Source organism: Chelmon rostratus, chromosome 2, assembly GCF_017976325.1.
Source record: "Chelmon rostratus isolate fCheRos1 chromosome 2, fCheRos1.pri, whole genome shotgun sequence".
Taxonomy (NCBI): Eukaryota; Metazoa; Chordata; class Actinopteri; order Chaetodontiformes; family Chaetodontidae; genus Chelmon; species Chelmon rostratus.
Genome location: NC_055659.1, coordinates 14,212,033 through 14,233,692, shown reverse-complemented (window position 1 = coordinate 14,233,692; position 21,660 = coordinate 14,212,033). Strand labels below are relative to the sequence as shown.

The 21,660-nt window shown below is 38.8% G+C and overlaps 3 protein-coding genes across 4 annotated transcripts; all 3 read right to left on the bottom strand.

The window, feature by feature from the left end:
- Positions 1 to 111: 111 nt before the first annotated feature.
- Positions 112 to 6,583, bottom strand: arl8ba (ADP-ribosylation factor-like 8Ba). The gene is made up of 7 exons (XM_041948634.1): positions 6,387 to 6,583; positions 2,233 to 2,313; positions 2,040 to 2,113; positions 1,802 to 1,895; positions 1,615 to 1,682; positions 1,234 to 1,304; positions 112 to 1,080 (listed from the first exon to the last, which is right to left on the bottom strand). Exons 1-7 carry the CDS (start codon positions 6,507 to 6,509, stop codon positions 1,031 to 1,033), a joined length of 561 nt encoding a protein of 186 aa, XP_041804568.1. The 5' UTR covers positions 6,510 to 6,583; the 3' UTR covers positions 112 to 1,030.
- Positions 6,584 to 7,848: 1,265 nt separating this feature from the next.
- Positions 7,849 to 11,366, bottom strand: tnfrsf18 (tumor necrosis factor receptor superfamily, member 18). Its single transcript, XM_041960644.1, has 7 exons — positions 11,234 to 11,366; positions 10,966 to 11,091; positions 10,674 to 10,805; positions 9,621 to 9,729; positions 9,464 to 9,534; positions 9,210 to 9,335; positions 7,849 to 8,397 (listed from the first exon to the last, which is right to left on the bottom strand). The coding sequence occupies exons 1-7, from the start codon at positions 11,358 to 11,360 to the stop codon at positions 8,243 to 8,245; spliced, it is 846 nt and encodes a 281-aa protein (XP_041816578.1). The 5' UTR covers positions 11,361 to 11,366; the 3' UTR covers positions 7,849 to 8,242.
- A 3,863-nt stretch (positions 11,367 to 15,229) lies between these two features.
- On the bottom strand, positions 15,230 to 20,292 carry si:ch73-361p23.3 (tumor necrosis factor receptor superfamily member 4). Of its 2 annotated transcripts, none has more exons than XM_041956892.1 (7): positions 20,157 to 20,292; positions 19,887 to 19,997; positions 18,653 to 18,787; positions 18,506 to 18,572; positions 18,116 to 18,387; positions 17,889 to 18,038; positions 15,230 to 17,459 (listed from the first exon to the last, which is right to left on the bottom strand). In XM_041956892.1, the coding sequence occupies exons 1-6, from the start codon at positions 20,236 to 20,238 to the stop codon at positions 17,905 to 17,907; spliced, it is 801 nt and encodes a 266-aa protein (XP_041812826.1). In that variant the 5' UTR covers positions 20,239 to 20,292; the 3' UTR covers positions 15,230 to 17,459; positions 17,889 to 17,904. The 2 variants fall into 2 exon arrangements, with proteins under 2 accessions (XP_041812826.1, XP_041812817.1); XM_041956883.1 differs by having other exon boundaries at positions 17,934 to 18,038.
- Positions 20,293 to 21,660: the final 1,368 nt, after the last annotated feature.

Below are 21,660 nucleotides of genomic sequence, written 5' to 3'. Positions count from 1 at the left end.
TTTACTATCCTGCAACAAGAATACTGTCTTACTACCATGCCAGCTCCTACTCCATACACACATACAGTATACACAGTGATACAGTACAAATCACAGGACGATGTCTAAATTAAAAAGCATGCCTTTTTATTTCTTGAATATATTGAAGTGGTGTTTTTTTTTTATAACTCCACCCAGGTAGACACACATCGTGCATGCTGCTTTGCTTCAGAGGTGAGAGACATTGCACAAGGCACTTTGAATTCTGCCACTCTCTCAGCCTCGAGGCAGCACAAAGGACATCATTCCACCGAGGCTGCTTCCAAATGGAGGCCAATATGAACCACACGATCCCGTACAGCTTTACTTTAAGTACATTCAGACTTTAAATAGAATCATATATTCATACACGCACATCTCACATCAGTAAAAATCATACAAGTTTGATATTTGTACAGACCTGCTTGGATTGACTTGCTTAAACGCACAATTTTCTAAAACAATAGGCATGTCCTTGAAAGAAGAGAACCCGATCAAGTGAAAGGAGACTATCATCCAAGACAATCAGAGTAGAGCTCGACAGAAATGGGAAAACCTGCATGTCCACATCAGCCATCTCCTGGCACTATATCTGACTGTGCGAGGAACATCTTTTCATTATGTGAGGCCTGTTTGACAGAATAAACCGTCCTTCAAGAACTGTGCCGCTGTATACCCAAGATTAGTGTTATAAAACAACTGGGTATAATCAACTGAGCAATGCCTGAATGGAGAAAAGGTAATTTAGAAAATAGGTTCTTATTCCGAGTTAAAGGAAACAGCTTTACAGGATGTATAATGCCAACTGCATTCCTTAAACTTATTATCAGAATCACATTTTAGTCATGCATTCTCAGGGTTTGTGAAAGAATAACCGGGGGGGAGGGGTGGGTTGCGTGACTTGAGCATAACAGTGCAGCATGTGAGTTTGAGACTGTACATCATCGCAGAGTGATGGGGGGTGGCATGAATGTAACATTGCAAACACAGCTGGAGAACAACTCCTGCATTTTCAGCTCCTCCTGGATTTTGAGTGCTGGATGAGCCACTGAAGCGTGATATCTGGAATCAAAGAAACATGCTGAGTCAGTCAGACAATCGGTTTATATATACATATATATATATGTGTGATTTTGAAAAGTCTCCCTGCAGAAATTAGTCCCTTGAGTTAACACAACAACAAAAATCAAACAATAATCATCAGCTGAAACTCACCAATGTTGTCTTTTTCTTTGCAGGAAATCGAGTAGCAGCATATCTCTCTGTCCTGAATAGCCGCCAGATTCCTTTGAAGGGACAAAGGTGCATGAACAAATTATATATACTATATATATTTATATCATCAATCTCATTCATCTGCAGCTTGTGGGACACAGTTTGAGGTCTGAGCTCAACTCTCAGCACGTTTCTAATATGACAGCAGGGGGAGCCAGCCAACAAAAAGAAATAAAGGGGACATGGTCCTGATTTTTTATCATTAGCATGGAAGGTAAATGTAGACATAAGTAGAAGTTTTTAATATATACAGATTTTAACATAATTCAGATGTAATCAGATTAAATACATCAAGGTATTTGTATCATTTTTCATACTTACATTTTCTCAATGAGCTGCTTTTCATCTAGAGCAGTGGGGAGATCCCTTTTGTTACCGAGTACCAAAACCTAAAAACACATTACAATCGAAATCTGTGACTGCTGCAAGTAAGCCTTGGCAGAAAGTTTTGCACGACTGCTGCAGAAATCGCACAAATCTTAAAAACTGGTTTCACGAGAAGACTTACAGGAATTCCTTGCAACTGAGGTTTGTCTAATAAATTGTGAAGCTCGTTTCTAGATGCCTCCACCTTTTCTCGATCTGCTGCGTCAACCATGTACCTAAAAAATGAGCAAAACTGAAACAATTAGTGAAATGTGTTTTACGTAGCATTTACGGTATGGCCTATTCAACCCCAAGTGCTCGTTAAATTTCCTGTCATTCGTTTTTTGGACAAACTTGAACATCGTACCAGGAATACTCACACGATTGCATTGACTCCCCGACAGTAGCGTTCCCACATGCTCCTGAACCGTGGCTGCCCTCCTATATCCCAGATCTACAGAATTAAGGGCACATAATCACATTTCCTATTTCAAATATCAGTTGCAATTATTTCCTCCTTGTACAAGCAGGATGCCTTTGGCATTTGACTAACTACAATTGCAGTTAAAATACCTTGATGGTGACATTTCCTTTGGTGACCTTCCTCATATTGAATCCGACTGTAGGGATCATGTCTTCGCTGAAATGGCCAGACTGAAAGGAAAGACACAAATCTAGGTAATTGTGTGAATGTTGATTGAAAATATCACTGCAATTTGCTGCAGAGAACATGTGTAGGGTGGGATGGGCACACAGGCACATGCCCACAATCAATTAATTTGGCCCACAGGATAATGACATATAGCCACTTCACACACAAATTTTCAAATATCCGCACTACACACTCAGGTATGTTCAAGCCCAGTAAGAGGACAGAGTGTAGCAGTGTGGCTGATCACTCAGCTGTATCGTACATCCATGTTACAGCATAGAAGACGTTTCCAATAAGACAACAGTCAGAGTCATACAAATTATGCTTTGTGTAATTATTAGAAAAACATTTTAACTAATACTACGTAACTATGACATGCTCCATGGGATCTCTTTTCCACTTTTACATGCTTTTATTAACAAATGACATGGCTGTACAGTTGCTTGGAATGAAGTCTAATGGTGCTCATTTAGGTTTAAATAGCCTCGAAAAATCTAATAAAAAAAAATATGCTGCAATATATGACAGTCTAGTTTGTGTGCAACTATGTACAAACCTGTGAAAAGACAGGGACTGGTATTTGAGAAAAGCAAACGTGTTCTCTTAAAACTAAAACAACCCAACAACTCTGATTACATGTTGGGACGCTGTGTAAAATGTAAATAAATACAGAATGCAATCATTTTCCCGCCAACTGTGTTTAGTGACAACGGTTTTACACAGTGTTCACAGGCCAATGCAGTGACATCCTTTATGCAATCATGTGTTCACAAAGTGGTGAACCTCGCTCGTGAACCACTCAGTCTTTCCAGGATGCTCCTTTAGTACCCAATCAAGATACTATCACCTGTTACCAATCAACCTGTTGGAATGTTCCAAACAGGTGTTGGACCGTTCCACAACTTTCCCAGTCTTTTGTTGCTCCTGTACCAACTTGTTTGAAATGTGTTGCTGGCATCAAATTCAGAGTAACAGATATTTACAAAAATCAATGAAGTTGACGAGATCAAACATTAAATATAGTCTTTGTACTGTTTTCAGAGTATATGTCAGAACAGCAAATGATCATATTCTGTTTTATTTATGTTTTTCCCTACTTTTTGGGGTTGAATTGGGTTGTATCACAGAATAATTTATTTTTCACCAAACTAACAATGAAGCCAAATACTGTGTTACCACATGTTCGTGCTTTTGTGAAAGTGCATTATTGCAAAGTGAAATGGAAAAAAAATGCATGCAGAGTCAGCGGCATTCCCCCTTTAACTTCAAAACCCACAAGCTGTTTATATTCCTTCTACCCGTCTTCCTGCAAGTGTGCATTGTCTGCTGCACACACATTTCACAGCACATGACTTGCTGTAGTCACCTGATGAAGCTAAGTGGAAATGAGTGAAGCGGTCTTATGACTGAGGCAGGAGGAACCACCCCCACTACAACCATTCATGCGCTCTTTTGTGCCACAGGCTGGCAGGGCAATTGTTTCATCTCCTCAGTGTGAAGGAAGGATTGGGGTTTTGTTTCAACCCAAAACCCAACTTCCTCCTCACACACCAGCCCTGGTACAGCAGGCAACAGGGCTGATGCCTAGAGTGCACTGCAATCCAATTTGAACAGTGACAGTTTTCTGTAAGGACATTGTCATTAAATGCAGAATAGAACTTGCACTGGTGGTTTGCTTTCTCTTGAACACACTTTATACATCAACAGTGGCAGTAATAGTTGCTGTTCTTGTGAAAATTCCCACTGAAGTTCTGTGTTTTATTATCGATTAATCAACAAATTATCTTCTTGATTAATCAATTAGTTGCTCAGTCTATTAAATGTCTAAAAATTGTGAAAAATGCCTGTCACAGCTTCCTGAAACTCCAGGTGACATATTAAAGCATAAAGCTAGTCAGTTTACAATGATACAAAGCACAGAAAAGTATAAAATCCTCACAAGTGAGAAGCTGGGAGCTTTTGCATTTATGATAAAAAACATAACTCGCACAATTAATTTACAAAGTAGTTGTAGTAACTATTTTTCCTATCAATTAACTAATCAATTAATTGTCTCAGCTCTAGTGATGTGTTGCCACCGATATCTACAATCCTGAATCCAAAAGAGCTAGAACGCCATGAAAGACATAAATAAAACAGAATGTGATTTGCTAATCCTGTTTGACATATACTCAATTGAAAACAGTCCAAAGACAATATATTTAGATGTTTGATCTGATCAGCTTCATTGATTTTTGTAAATATCTACTCATTCTGAATTTGACGGAGCAACACGTTTCAAACAAGTTGGGACAGAAGCAACCAAAGACTGAGAAAGTTGTGGAATGGTGCAAAAACACCTGTTTGGAACATTCCACAGGTAAACAGGTTGATTGGTAACAGGTGATAGTATCATGATTGGGTATGAAAGGAGCATCCTGGAAAGACTGAGTGGTTCACAAGCAAGGATGGAGCGAGGTTCACCACTTTGTGAACACATGATTGTATAAAGGAGATTACTACATGGACTCAGGAACACTTAGTAAAACAGCATTCTGTTTTTGTTTACGTTTCACGCAACATCCTAACTGTTTTGGAATCATGCACACTTGGGAAAAAAAAAAACTGAAAGGTGTACAGATCATCGATCGCAATAACAGAATAAAACAGAACAGACAGCTGACTGCCAAAGTCTCAAGAGCTTTGACTGAGGGACGGCCTAAAAATGTTTGATACATATTTTGGGTGCAAAGAATTCCTTAGTATCTCTTCCTCTAACATTATTAATTCTCTGCAAATTCTGATAAAACTATGTTTGAAGTAGGATTTAAGGATTTTTGTTCTTCACTGCACACCACAGGATGATGCTTTTGTTTAATATGTTTTGTTTGGTTCTGCTTCTGCCTCTTGTTTTTAGCTGGTTGTCTGATTTTAATGTCTGTTGCTCTGTCTTGTATTTGTTTTTTGTGCTTTCTCTTGTGAAGCACTTTGTGACATCTGCTCTTGAAAGGTGCTATATACATAAGCTTATTATTATTGTCATTGTTGCTATTACTAAAACCTGATAGGGTAACAGAGAGCTGATGAAGTAAAAGGCATGTGTGCAAAATACTGTGAGGGAAAACTGATTACTCTAAATAAAGTCATTTAGCTTTACACACTTTAACAATGTGCTGCTACAAACTCAGGTTCTGTCTAGTAATTAACCAATGGCAAATTGCTCCACCAGAAACAACAGTTTTGAGCAACCCCTGCAAAAGTTGCACAAGAGAAACGGCCTGCCAAAAAACAGACGTTCCCCAGCGTCTGTGTACCTTTAGCACAATTTGCATGTCATGTTAGATACAGAAAGCATCAACTGAAGTTTAAGTCACATACTTCATTTAACTGAACAATGCTTAGAAACTATTAATCTAGTCACTTTTTGTTGGTCTGATGAAGGAATCTGACATTCTTTATGCCACTGGTCACCTGCATTCAGACATCAACACCAACAATAACTAAAAGGCAGATATGTATTTTTTCCTAAATAAAAAAAAGTTTAAAAATGACCATGATCCAGTGTCTGTTCTTTCAGCTCTAGCTTTTCTAGTCTTTTGTACTCTGAAATTTCTGTTATGGACTGAATGCCAGTTTCAACTTGTTGCATTGGACCAGTACTCAAGTGACACATTGTGTTGTAATGTTCAGCTGTTGTAATGGTCAACATGTACTTCCTGGTGGCTGAATAACGCTGACAGCTCTGAACTCAGTGTAAAATGATCCCACAGTTTCAAGTCACAACAAAGCAAATGCATGTATGCTGCGTTTGGGTTTAGCATGTTAAACAATCACTACACATCAACTTCAGCAACTAGCTAGAATCCAGCAGCTGCAAACTAGTTAGCTCAGCTGACTTGTTGACTCAGGAACTACCTGACTCAGTCTCAGGTTTGTTTTTATGGAAGCTACGGTCCCAGCAGAGTCAAAACACAACGTTTTTGGACACATAAACCAGACAACGTAGCACAGACCTAGCTTGGTAACTGTTATCCCATTATTAGCGCTAATGGTATTAGCAAAACCCTAGCAAGGTAGCTAGCAGCTGAAGACTTACAGCGATCACATTTACAAATGTTGTTTTTCCCGAGTACTGGAGGCCGACCAGCGTCAGCTCCATCTCCTCCTTCCAAAACAGAGACTTGAACCAGTCCAAAAGCCGGTTTATTAGTGCCAGCATCTTGAGGTCGCTGTCCAAACTCCTCTGTTGTTGTAGCTGTTTCTCCCTCCCTGTCAGATGTGGCGTTTTCCAGCGAGGAAGGGAAGTGGGACACAGTCAGCTGTCATATGACCAGTCTGCCAAGGCGTGCCCCACAGCGCCCCCATCGGTATATGGAGGAAATCAGACATTTCTAGGTTCATTAACCGCATTAAGATTGAGGATTTTTTTAAAAACAAAAAGTAAATAAAGAAAAATCACAAATTGTACTAGAAAAAAGTGCTGCTCTGAATATTGTAGTGGGAGCCCAGTTCAAGTAAGGACACTGAGGTTCTGGCCACAGTATTTTGGGTAATGTGGAGGTTAATAACGTTTAAAGTCTGCTAGGATAATGATCTGTGGCCACCATATCATGTCCTGTGGTATATATGGTCTCATGTAACTATATCTTTCTTTGTTCTTGGGCTGGAAGATGCATGTACTCTGCAATATTTACATTCACTTTTAAAGAAATATGTATACAATTGAATTGATTTTTTTTAACCAAATCAGGCAAAAAAGAAGAAAAAATTTCAACCAAAAAATGCTGCAGGCATAATTAATGAAGTTAATGAACCACTCTTCTAAAAACTCCAAATGACTTATTTCTGGACATGATTTCAAACTTTGTAGCACTTTGAGATCCTGCTGATGAAAAGTGCACTAGAAATTAAATTTATTATTATTATTATTATTATTATTATTATTATTATTATTATTATTATTATTATTATTATTATCTCATTATACCTTCATTCACTGATCCGCCATACTGAGCAATTTTCACATGTCATAATGAAAAGACATCCAATCAGAGCTAAAGAGAAGAAACTGTAACAAGCTGTTGTGATGCTATAACCACATTTACAGAAATCGATAGTGAAAGATAAATTGAGCTGATAGTTTCTCACGGTCGTGGACAGCTAAGGTGACGGTTACGTTTTCCTGTTAAAATCACAGAGTGAAAAAGGAGAGGGCAACTTTTAAAAAGTTACTACAAGTAAAAACAAAAGATACATAAAATGTTTTTTGTCTCCCTTTTTATCTTCCACCCCTCATTTCTTTTCTAGCTCTTTCCAAAAATACAATGAAACCACCAGAAATCCCATTATAATAAGCACTGAGTGCCTGCATGGGTCACTGCGCTCCAGGACAGACATATGTAATATAATTTAGTTAGTATTGGATTACATTTGGTAGGTGTCCAAAGTGGATCAGTGTTTTTTGTATGTGACAGGAGGAGCCAGGCAATGAATCCTGCTCAGCCACCTCTAATCATCATCATCATCATCATCATATCATTGAAATCTTTAAAACATAACACAATTTAAAACATTTATTTGTTCTTTAAAATCTTTACAAAATAATCTTTACAATCACACCTCAGCCCTCTCTGGGGCATCTGTAAGAAACAACTAAGAATACAGTGGACACTATTTTGAGAATTTTCATGCTCAGAGTTACACACATTCAAAGCTGGACGTCAAATCTGTTAAGCACTGTGTAGCTTTACTGGAGCAAATGAGGGTTAAGTGCCTTGCTCACGAGCACTTCAACAGTGGTATCCTTCCAGAGATCGAGCTATCCCCAAGCCCGCATCTCTTAGCTTATCAGTCTTCTCAATATCTGAATGTTTGCTTTTACCGATTCTTCGGACCATTGATATTTTTGTGCTTGTGGCTGAACAGACTGTTGCCGTCGTCCCAGACTTGTTATCAAAAAGCGTCGACTTCTTCCAGATGCAGCTTGCCCAAACTGTCGCTGTTCTTGGTCTCATCCTGGATGATGAGCTGAAAGCCGCTCTCCTCCTTTGACAGGTGGAAGTCGCTGGTGTTGGCAGAGACTGCTAACTTGTCGATGGGATGATCATCTGAGGCAGAGAGAATAAACACAAACTAAATATTTTGGAATCAGCAGCATCATCAAAAACTCACTGCAGTCATGTCATAGCTTTCATGTTCTTCTTCACATCAGCTTTCCACCCACAGTTCAGTGGGTATTTTGCATTAATGGTCTTCCATTGATGTCTGTGATGATGTGATTGAGACTGTTTGTTTTAAATGTGCATATAATAAGTAAATTCTTACTATAGGCATTTGGTATTTGTTGTTATCTTATTTTATATCAATTCATCTCAAAATTAAAGTGTACCGTGACTGTAAGCATTTTCACTGTGTGTAATGCTTACAGTCACGGTACACTTTATTTTCTACACACTGCCATTTGCTGTAGATATTCTTTTTTGTGCAGTATTTTTCATTACTACTGTTTGCTATTATGCTTTTTTATTATTATGTATATAGTTTTTTACTGCTTGCTATTTTGATATTTTATTATGTATAGTTTGCTCTTTATAGTCTTATTTCTCAATTTTTCACGTATTTCACTGTGTGTAATGCTGCTGTTGCACTGCAATTTTCCAGCTTGAGATACATAAAGTATATCTATCTATCTATCTATTTATCTAAAAGGGTTTTATCTAAAAAAAGCTGAAAGTTTACTTTCTTATATTTTGTCATTAAAATGCTAAATATTGTAGTAAAAACAAATAGTGCACAAATCTGAGTGAAAAGCTGATGCAGCTTGCTTGCCCCCTCAAATGGGGGATTTTTAAAGGCTCTGTAAAAGTGAAAAACAGTTTATCTTTGCTCATTTTAAAAATCTCAGTATCTGTTCACTTACTTAATTTGGGTTTCATTAGTCGCTTTATACAGGTGTAAGACAGAGACACAAGGAGGGTGAAAGAAATCAGAACAAAGCCGATGCCAAGGAACACGTGAATGAAGCCTCCCGCATGTCCGTGACTCTCTGGTGAAACATCAAATCACATCACAGTCAAGTTAGTTACAGTAGTTCAATTCAATTTTCCGTCCACAAAATGCTATCAGAAACAGATGATGCTGTAGTTTCTGTCAGTGAAATATATGTTTACATACCATCTCTACCACAAAGTGCATTGTGGGTTTTGTTCCCTGGAAACCGCTCGGCAAGTCCAAGTATACTGCACCTGTAGACCAGAATCTCTTTATGTTACTGTAATTTAAAGTAGTTTTAAGGGGGATTATTGTTGTGGGTCAAGTGTTGGGATCTTACTGTATTCGTGGCCTGCAGACATTCTCTTTCACATCAAAATATGCGGTATCAGGGCATGAGGGCTCACAATGATATGCATACTCTATCAAGCCTTTACCCAAGGAATTTTCTGCAAGGTAGGTATAGATAGATGAGTCTACCACCATTTGTTCAGTCAGAAAGTACAAACATTCATAATCCCTCAACAGCATTTAATGGATTGCCATGAAATTTAATACACACATTCAAATCCTCCTCCAGATGAATTGTATATTGCTGGTGATGCCCTGATCATTCCTCTAGCACCATCATCAAGTCAAAATAGAAATCTTTCTATGCATCAGCACCTTAGCATTGTCACCGTCACCGTGACATTAACATTCAACTCAAACCACAGTTGTGCGTAAGTATAGCCTCAGAGAGTGGCTAACGTGGCTGAAGACCTTTAGTCCTGTTCAAGACAAACCACAGCTTGATCTCTGCACGGCTCTAGTCTAACAGTCTTGTGATGTTAAGCATGAGTTGTCTTCCTCTTATCGAACGCACCTAAAGATCATCATTGAGTTTCGTCTCTGATCTCGGAATGGAAACACATGCCAGTCATCACTCCTATTTTATAAGAAATCAAAACCCTTTGGAAAACGTCTTGACACTAAGCTTTCTTGACATTGTCATGAGCCGCTCTCCTTTTACTCACTTAAAGCACTATAAAGGGCCACATTAATGCGTTGATGTTCAAGACTGTGTAACCGCAAACCAATTTTGTGTGTGTTTGTGTGTGAGCTGAGATATTAAGACATTCAAATCCTTTTTGTATCAATTATGAATGATATGATATGAAAGAAAACAGTTGCTTGGGAGTGTTAATCCAGTCTACATTTCTAGCACATGGCTGTATCTGAGTCACATTTATTTACATTCATGAACCATGACACTGGCACCCAGAAATAAACAAGGAAAACAGTAGCTGATTTACTGTATTCAGACCAGATTTGTGAAAGAAGCAATTCATTTTGAAACAAACTGCTGCCACAGTGTATTTCTCTCATCTACAAAAAACTTGCCCACCCTCACCTGTTCTCTTCAGTTTCTCCCCCATGACGCATTTGTTTTCCTCACAGCTTGAACACGCATTGTTGGAGCACAGGAAACCAGAGCGGCACGAACACTTAGCGTCTGCAATCACTGTACAGTTCTCTGCATATTCTGTAGACAGACAAGAAACCAAACCACAGGAGTTCCAGGCGATAATTACCTTTAAACCGCTGCATAAAATACATTGTCAGCATCACTGGCAGGTGTTTCACTAGAAAGAGCAGAGCTGCCACTTTTCTAAATCAAACCTCTCTCTAATTTTCAGTGTTACCTTGTGGGCATGACCTGCATTTCTCACATCTGTCAAAGAAGTTATAATGGTTCAGGTAGTAGCCCTCCGCACAGGTGAGACAGACAGTTTTCCGGCGCTCTGAGCAGAACTCCTTAATATGTGTACCTTCAAAATAAGAAATCAGCCACTCTCAAGAATTTGGACAACATTTTCTCAGTTTACAGTAAAGACAATGTCATGATTACGATGATGATGATTAGATATAACATGTTAGCACATTTATATAAGCACATTTAATGTGTTTTACCTGGGGGACACAGGTCGCAGCATTGGCCATTAATGTCAGTCTGTCGATCACCACAACCTGCAGCGTGCTCTATAATCCAAATACTCAACAGACACGTAACTGCCAGGGAAAGGCTGAGATGAATCATTGTGACCAGTGCTCTGCTCATGCCTTCAGGCTTTTATCCTGTCTGCTTGCTGACGTCAGTGTCAGATGTGAGTGGTTAGCCAGAAACATTGCTTGTGACATGTACGACATGTACAAGGGTTCAGGAAGTGAAAGACCACTTTCAACTTTTGGAAGCCCTTGGTAATTTAACAACATGTAGCCTTTGAACTGAATGACCTTTTTTTTGTTTCTTCCTTTCTTTTTTACCCATATGAGTTTACAATATGTCCCTTGTGGTTTGATTTTATTGTGAAATTTTATCTCATAAATCTAAAGTGGGGATATTTAGAATAGGAGGGGTGCCGGGTGTATGTGCATCAAAGCAGACAGCACAGCTGATATGAATAGGTGGCACAGATTTACAAAGACAAAACAGGGGCATCAGCATGTGTTCACTATTATGGATCTGTCATCTGGAGGATTTCTTATAAAGTGCGTGCTGGTGTTGGAGGTGTTGTTTCGGGTTTTGTCAAAGGCTTAACTTCTGCAGAAAGTGACGACGAAGCTGTGGTTAAGCCACCATCTGCATGTCAATGAATAATGGCTGGTTATACGATCATGCACATGATAAGAATACAGGATATTTTCTTTTTTCTTGTTTTTGAGACAAGAAAAATTTCCAGGTTTAGACACATATTAGTGCCTGGTCCACTTGTCTTTGATCTCCAGCGCTGGCCACTTTTTTTGCCGCGAAGGCAAGACTGAAAATAAGACTTGCAATCAATTTCGCTTCTGTGTAGTTTGACTCCTGAAGAACTCTCGAAAGTTTAACTCGATGGACTGTACGATCAGGACACCTGACCAGAGGAAGCAAGCACAATGCTGAAGAAGCATTGTTACAGGGTTGGGTTCGACTGTGGGTTTCATTTGCATACATGTGTAAAGAACACACCGCTTGAAGATGTGATGGGCTGTGATCCTCTTTTTGTATACAAACTTCATTAGTCTAATACATAATTTGACACTATAAATTAATTCAGATGACATAGTGAACAGCAATAATCTGTAATTTCTATACAATAAGAAGCCAATGAACTGAAGCAATTAGCATTTTCTGAATATGACTCAGTTTGGCTCCTGGAAAACCCCACAGCATGCGGGGTAAAAACACAATAACAGCAATATAATTCAATGTAAAGCAACTCCTGGCAGTATATTCTACCTTTACCCCACCTGTTAGCCTGCTAAAGCCCACTGCATGGAGTTTTCCCCAGCTTTGCATCAGCAACCCCCGAAAGAAAAGTATTCATGGTCACATCAGATCTTAAAGAGTCGTATAGTTATAGTATATAGTTATACAGATATATAGTAAGCCCTCGTTGAAAGTAGTGTAACCCAAAAGGTGTGACATGTGGTTACATTGGCACTGGGTTGTTGGTCAGCAGTAAGCACAGAGATTATGTGCAGTAGCTGAATGTATGATGATGTGACACTGTACTTAAGTGCAATTTTGATGTACTTAGAGTTTCTTACAGTATTTCTATTTTGTGCTACTTTATACTTCAACTCCACTTTATTTTGAAGGAAAATATTGCACTTCACTACATTAAATTGATGACTTTAGCTACTAGTTACTTTGCAGATTCAGATTATGAATATAAAGTATAAATCAGCAGGTTCATTATGATGTATTACTATAGATCAAGCTACTTAGCAGCACACAAAGTCATTAAAATGAGCCCCACCTGACAAGCCCGGAGGCACAAGATTTGAGGACTCAAAATGCAGACCACAGACAGCTCAGCAGAGTTTCAAAATAAAAGGTTTATTGAACTCAAAGCGCTCAGGATAATGGCAACTGAGGGAGATACAAAGTATAACAGAAAACGCTAAGGATAACTAGAAAACTAGAAAACAAACTATCAAAGCACGAAGGCTGATGCGATAACAAAGTACAAACCAAAGGAGAGAGGCTGAACTAATCTCAAGACAGGAAGCAAAGTAGCAAACAAAAGATACAAAACTTGACTAGGTGCAAAGTAACAAACAAAAGATCTCAAGGCAATACCGACAACTAGACTTACACAGACAAGGATCAAGGACGCTAGAGAGCAAGGCGAGTACGAGACAAGGCACATGACAATCTGGCACAGGACAAAGGGAGACGCGGACTATATATACACGAGGTAACAATGAACAGGTGGAGACAATTAGGGCGGGGTAGACAATCAGACAGGCGGGAAACACACCGGGAAGTCAAGGGCCTGAAACGAGAGGAGAGTTAGGTTTCACAATAAGACAGGAAGTGTATGACAAGACATGACACTAGTGAACAAAAACACTTAACAGATTTGACGAGACATGACACCACCTTTACCAGCTGTAGCATTAATGATCATATTAATGCATCAGTCATTATAACCCAATAATATAACACACAGTATGTATCATGTTACTCCGAAGTTGGCTATTCTGCTCTTCTATCTTTGGTACTTTAAGTATATTTTGATGGTAATACTTTTGTACTTCTACTGAAAGCAGGAGAGTATTTTTACACTGTGGTATTGCTACTTTCACTCACAAAGATGTGAGTCCTTCTTTCACTACTGGCGGGCTGCTGTCAATTTACTGTAGGTAAAGTGTGACTGGGTTTGTTGACATTTGATGAATGAGTTGGGGGGTTTCCTGGGAATGGCAGCACACTGTTGAGCTGTGCTGAAATGATTAGTAAATAAAACAGGTGGAATTATTGTGGTGGAGTGTTTGTTTTTCTTTTTTTTTCATCATTATGAATTGAATGTCTTTGGATTTTATACAGTTTATATAGCACACTATTAATTAATCATAAAACTACAAACTGATGACGAGTCCACACCTGATTCATTCTGATAGCTTGCATTCAGTAAGTGATTAATATTGATGCATGACTTGTGGTCCTGTAAATTTTTGACACTAGAGCCTGATGCGTCGTCCTCATTTGCATTGCACTGTAGAAGTGAATGGCCACGTTAGACTGCAGCCCAGTGCACAGTAACACGAAATCATGTGTTTTAGTTTAAGTTTTACGGGCAGCCGCCAGCCGAATTCACGCCCTTCAAAACCTTATCTCATGTAGCTGTAGCACCAAGGTTGTCACAGGCATTAACTTCTTTTTCTGTCACTCACACTCACGCACAACCGCACGGTCGCATGTTTGAAACTTCCCTCCGGATGTGCCATAACCATAGACGTACTCACACGTAGTTCTCCACTGTAGTCGATGCATACGTCATTGTAAAGCCACAAAGGGCAATACACTGCAGAAAGGTGCCTTATCCTTTATAACTGCACTGCACAAGTGCTACCCACTCTGTGGCCGTCGTGACGAGGGTGGGTGAAAGACACGTTTTGTCTCTGTAGCTGATTCTTCTCCATGATAATATAAACGTTTACTAAAGGTTAAGCTATGACATTTGAGGGCACTGAATACAGACATAAGAGAAGGTATTGCCTAAGTTTAAAGATTTTTCTCTGATCTGAACCAACAGAGAAAATACAGATAAAAAAGGGTTTGGCTTTGAAGCTGCCATGTTTTTTGCTTCGAGGGGAACTCACAGTCTGTTTACAGGTCTTGAGGAGTACCACTTGTAGCTCCAGGTGGTGGCTCCCTCTGGTGAACTGCATCGAGCGAGGTCGCACCTGTTATCAGTCAGTGGCATCTTTACTCTGTCTTCAACAAGTTGCTGTACTTTACAAAGGAGATATTTCGGGTTTGGTTCATGCGTTGTATATTTCTTTGAAACCACACACCAACTTCCTGGATCACCGACATTTACTGAAAGTATCTGCAGGAAGAGTTTCCAGTGTGTGTGCACACTCTGTGACAGGTGCTCAAACTCGTAGTTTAGTCACACAAAAAGACACGTTTACTTAGAAAGTCTTTATTCACACACTGTCAGGGTGTCAAAGTGCACATTGAAAACAGAGAACAAATATCAGAAACAACATATGACAAAAAAATATGCTTCAAAATAAGTCAGATAGGAACTGGTTTGTTTACTGTGTCTAAGTACATTTACTCAAATACTGTACATAAGCACAATTTTGAGGAACTTGCACTTGATTTGAGTATTATTGTAGTACTTTATATCTTTACTACATTTGTTTGTAGATATAGTAGTCAGATTAACATATTACATGGAAATACACAACAGACTTACAATACATTGTGATTACACCTGTGGTTTCTAATCTTTCTGTGACCTCTAATAGAAAATCAGTGTCTAGTTGGGGGCTCCTTGTCACACTTCAGATATCTAAGAGTTGTTAGCAGTTCCAACAAAGACACATGTCCCCTCTAAACAGCTCAGATTTCATTTAAATAACTGTTCAGTTGATCCAGTATTTCGCAAAAAAATAGAGTAAAAGCCCAAAAACTGCAAACAGATATACATTTGTGTATCAGAACTGATTTGTCATATTTCCTGACCCCATAATCATCTCACAATCCCTCAGATTTATCTGGTCAAGCTTTGGAGGGGTCAAATCCAAGGCTAGGAACCACCAGACTAAACTGGCTAACTGCTTATAAAGAAGTTAGAACTACCTCCACTTCGAGCAGCTACAACAGTAAAACACTGCTGACACATTGATGCATCAGTATTAACAATAACTTGATCTATGATTTGCAGAACAAGTACTTTTACTTCTGATACTTTAAATATAGTTTAATACTTCTTGTACTTTTATTCAAGTCAGGTTTTAAATGCGTGACCTTTACTTGTAACAGAGTATTTTTACATTGTTGTACTGGTACTTTTACTTAAGTAAAAGATATGAATACTTTACCCACCCCTGTTTTTAAAAAAGAAATGTCAGTTCATTTCCTCTTCTCTTTCTAACTGTCAAAATGACTGAGGGCGCTGTCAACATAACAGCAAAGAGCTGGAACAAAACTGCAGTATTTTCCAAGCGGATTGTTGTAGTCACACAGTGCCATCCAGGTACACACCAAGCCACCTGTGATTTGACAGCTTGTGTATCAGATTTCTTAGCAAAATACAAATGACGTTTAAAATAATGAGGGCATGCTTTCATAACTCCTCTCACTGTACCGATTTGGGGAAAGTCTCCAATGAGGTACAAACAACATGAAAGTCTTCACATTTACAATATTAATGTTTCCAGTGGTAGAAATGAAAACATGAGAGGAAGTATCTCTCAGTGGGAAAAAAAAAGACACATTTAACTCCACAAGGGGACCTCCCCCAACCCCACGTACCACTGAAAGCTTGTTTTTTACTGTTCTCAGCCTAACAGACCTGCTACCAGTGGAACAAAGCCGAATAAACAACACATGACAAAAATACAGACAGACAGACTGCATGAAGAGAGCGAGATGTTTTTCTAAGGCTCTCCAGTAGTTCATAATAACATGGATCAACAATATTGATTGTTATTTCCTTTACTACAGTACTGTTCATACTGTATATTTCTCAGAACATTGTCAATTTCCCCATTAAACCATTATCACATTATATAACATTGTAAGGCTTAAAAAGCAACCAAAAATATGCATATATGTGCATTTTAGTAAGAGTAAAAGGATTGTTTGAAAATACCATAAGGCATATAGTGACAGGATCTCTGAGGTTGTTATACAAAAATTTCCATATCCAAATACGTAATAAATATTAAAGTTACACAGAAAGTGAATTATTTATTACATTATCTTACTAAAAAGGCGGTTTGAGTAGTAAAAGCTATGTTTTACTGCCAAACTTTAAATTGATTTACAGTTAGATAACAAAAAGTGAGGTATAAGACATACAGATCTTTCATGTAATTCACCCAATATACCATAACAGAACAAACAATAGTCAAATGTTGATTACTTTGCAGACTGTGAATACACTTCACATACAGAAGAGTAAATAGTTTTTTGATGTACTTTCTAATGTAAAACCAACAATATAAGAACAATATATGAACAATATAAGTGATCAGTCTCAAATATTCATATGATGATTACCTGATATTAAAAATTCACACTTGACAGATTTGAAAGTTTCGCCTCAGGGCTCCCCTGGATTCAGCTTGAGAGGGGACCGACTGCCGCTGCCGCTTTCTTCAACTGGCCTCCGACACAATGAGTCATTTTCTGAAAACAAACATTAAAGGATATTTAATGAAAATTACATATTTACGACAATCCGTATATCCAAAGTTAATATCCATATTCCTTGATTTCTGAGCACATTTGCTACAGAACCTAGAGGGAAGGAGCACAGGATGGCAATTTCATGTGACCCACTCAAAAAAAACATGACAAAAAACCTGTGTGTCCGACCATTACTTGCTGGCTGGCAACCTCACATCGACAAGGCAGGAGAAGAATCTTACAAGACATAACTGAGATTTAGAGGTGCTGGTACAGTTGACAGATTATATTAACTTCGGACAGACCCAGGCTAGCTGTTCCCCCTGCTTCCAGTCTTTGTGCTAAGCTAAGATAACCAGCAAACAAACATGTGTCCTATAATTCTTCTCATCTAACTCTCAGCCAATCCATTAGCCTACCAACACTTACTTCCCAAAATGTCACACTATTCCTTTAAGGTATTCTGCAACATACTTTGTACTGCTGGTCGTCTCTCCATGTGGGGAGTCAGGTGCAGCCTGCAGGTCACGGCGGTCAGTACAAGCAGTCCAATGATTCCAAATATGAGGAGGACCATACCTGAACAAGACAAGCAAGCTACAGGTTATTTCATATTCCTTTGGAATCAGTGGTTGTGTCATAAGAAGATGTCTCACCGATGTGGTTGCCTGTGTTTGAAGGGTAGGAAGGCTGTCCTTTGTCCTTTGGGGTGACGGTGGGTCCCGGAGCTGATGTGGTGGTGGTGGTAGTGTGCGTCTTCTGAGTTTGGGCCCCCTCATGTGGACGGTGGGATATCAAGCGAGTAATGAGAGAAACATCTTTGTTTGATGTGGTGGCTGTAGTGACATAAGTGTTACTCTGTGACTCCTTATTACAGATGACATCTGAGGTCTGGGTTCCATTGATACTGACTCCTGCTGATTTGCATCTAGAATAAATGATACAGGGCACAGCTGTAAATAACAAGCAACTACTAAAAACATTGCTGAGATTACATTTTTAATATAATACATATTTTGAAAAATTCTAGAAAGCAGTGGACATACTCTTTCCATTTTTGACAGGACGAGTCGATAGATGTGCTGAAATATCCATCGGCACATTTTGAACATTCTGGCAAGGAAAAAGGATGAATCATTAAAAAGACAATTGCTCTGACATATTGGATGCAGTTGTGTGATCCACCTCTGTACCTCCAAGACTCAGTCCAAATCCAATGTCACATTTGCAAGTGGAATAATCACTGTCGCTCCCAACAAATTCTCCACGGCACTCACATTTGGTGTCTGACTCCTTCGTGCACTTCTCTTTAACAACACTTCCTGAACCTGCAGCAAAAATAAATAAATAAATCTCTGCATTAAAGGCAGATCGCTTGCTTTATGAACCAGTTTGAAGCAAAGATTCATTTGTAATTATGTAGCCTGATTGTGTGAAATAACATGTAGGCCTGAGTTCATCGGCTATTTCTCACAGAGCTGCTTTTATGGCAAGTAAAGCAGAGGTCAGCACCATAAATGTCTGTCACTGACTGACTGACTGACTGATGAAGTTACACCTCTGGTCGGTTGAGAGAATCCCGTTGAGGATTTAGTTTTGCGATTGATTAACATGAGAAATTTATGAACGTTCTAAAGTCATTAGAGCTGACTTTACTGTTAATTTTAGTACAGTAAAATAACTCAGGTGTGACATGGTCAAAGTCGAATTTTCAGTGAACAGAAGTCCACTGAAAATCCCAAACCACTTAAGGAATATATTTGATGACCATTCAAATATTTAGAAATGATGAGTGTGTGTGTGCGTTAGAATATGATTTGAGGTGACTTTTCCTTTAATTTGCCCAAAACTTGCACAGTACAATAACTCCACATGGTTATAGTCCGGGTCACAGTGGAGGTACATTTTCAGCCAATTTTTAAAGAGAAGATATTTATGAAAGTTCAGATATGTATGTCCAGAAATAAACAATGATACTGCTTAAAATGTCATGTGGTCACAATGGACCATTGCGCTTCCAGCAAAGGTATTATAGAACTAATCCAAAAATAAGGACTTGTTTATCGACGCGACGTATTCAACCAGACCTCTTTAACAAATGATGTGTATCATGATGTCGTTTTTATCTGGCGTGTAAAATGTGGTAATTGATCGCTGTGTTGCGAGTCACGGAAAAGCACCGTAAAAGCAATAATAGACACGCATCGGAATCGAGCGGCGGGTGGCTTCGCCGGCTTTACGCGCACGACGACCCACTTGACCGCAGCGTCGTAGTACATCGTGTGTGGACAGATGCGCGCGGAGACAGCGTAAAAACCTGCGAGAGGAAGAGACGGCGGTCGAGCGCGCACAGTTAAGTCTGTTCTGTGTACAAGTTCTGTCTTCTTGTAAAATAGGCCGACATGAGACGGAAGCTTCGACACTTACGCTCATCACACCTCGTGCACGCCATGCACTGCCGGGAGTAATTTTCTACGGGCTGGTAATATCCATCGCTGCAGTCCTCGCAACCACGGCCGCCACGAGACACTTTCTGACCTTAATTAGATTCACAGTGTCAACAAAAATGCACTTTAATCACAAGAGCACACGTAGCACACATGAAGAATATGAAGGAGTTGTGCTGCCAAAAACGGACGTATCTTGTATTATATGCAGGCCAATATGTAGAATGAGGAGGAGAAACTTATACTTTACCTTTTGGGCAACTCACGGCATCCAAATTAACAAGGAGTCCATGTAAAGTCAAAGTGAATATAAGCAATTTGGGCAGAACCATGTTCAGTACTTGAGAGGCGAGCAGTGCTGCAGCGTTTCCTCCACAGACAGTGCCACCACAGAGAGCGAGACACAGCAGACTGTCAGGGAATCACCTTTATACAGACGCACGGACGAGACTAACCCACGCGTTTTCAGCGCAGTGGCCTATCACTCATGTTTCACCTTTTTTTCTTTTACATATGAGATGCTAAAACGTATGATGTATCGTAAGGTCTTACTTTATGACATTAAAAAAAACATGAATATGAGGAAAAGAATGATACTAATAGTAAGTTACAGTTTTCATACTGGGACTCCTGCATTATTCAGTCTATGCCTTATCTGTTTTAAGATTTGGGGATTTTCTAATCAGCAGAAGATCTCCACTTATTTTTTCCAAACCTTTCAAAAAAAAAAAAAGCAAGAAACTGGACCTTTTTTCTTATTACTTGTTGTCAAGCTACTTTCCAAGGTCACGAAAGAGCTTTCTGAACATTTATTTGTCATGTTGTGATTTGTTTAAAAAAAAGTGTTTTCTGCTTCAAAATTTTTTAAAGCATATATGTTGCAAACTTGTGTTTATCCCTGTAAAATGATCTTAAAGTTAAAATACAAATTCATATGACAGACGTGCATGAGGTTAGTAATGAAATAGTTAAGTCACGGCCTCTCGCAAAGAAAACCTGACTGTGCGTTATCACTCATTTCATGACAGATAATGGAGGGAAAATGCATCTTTCTACCAGGCACCTCTCACATACTCCACTAATTAATTATTTTGTAGTTCAGTTGGTCAAACAACCTTTATATTTCTGACTCAACTTTTAACTCAAATATAGGTTTTGATGATGGTACTTAAATAAAATAATAATTAAATACATGAGTTCAATTAAATGATATGAAAAAAATAATCACATCTACATTTTATATCTATATTGAGATGCACTTTATTCAGCATACAAACACCAAAACAGATGAAAATGATAATAGTTTTTCATCCCTCCAACAGCATACTCCATTATAAGCAATTTTTAAGAAACAGAATGTTATCATCTTTAAAGAAATTCAGCGTTTGGATCGTTCTAGCATGTTTATCAACCTTTATCTGTTTGGGGGTTTTTTTTACATATCCTTTCAGGACGAGTAGGAAAATAGGTAAGAACTCTGGGGTTAATGTTCGGAAACTGTGCGGCTTTGTATTGTTTTGCTGGTAAGAATGTGGCCTTGTACTTTTGGACAGAAAAAAACAACATGCTCTTGACTAATCTGCAAGCTACAACCACACAAATGCTCAGAACTTGCTTCGTGAGCGGATGTTGAAAACACACCCCCGCCCAACATATTGCTGGCTGCCGTTCTGTGAAATTCTGAAAAATCACAACATTCTTATTAGGTTTATATTCAGGTGACTGGTTTTATTCCTGTATACAATATTAACATA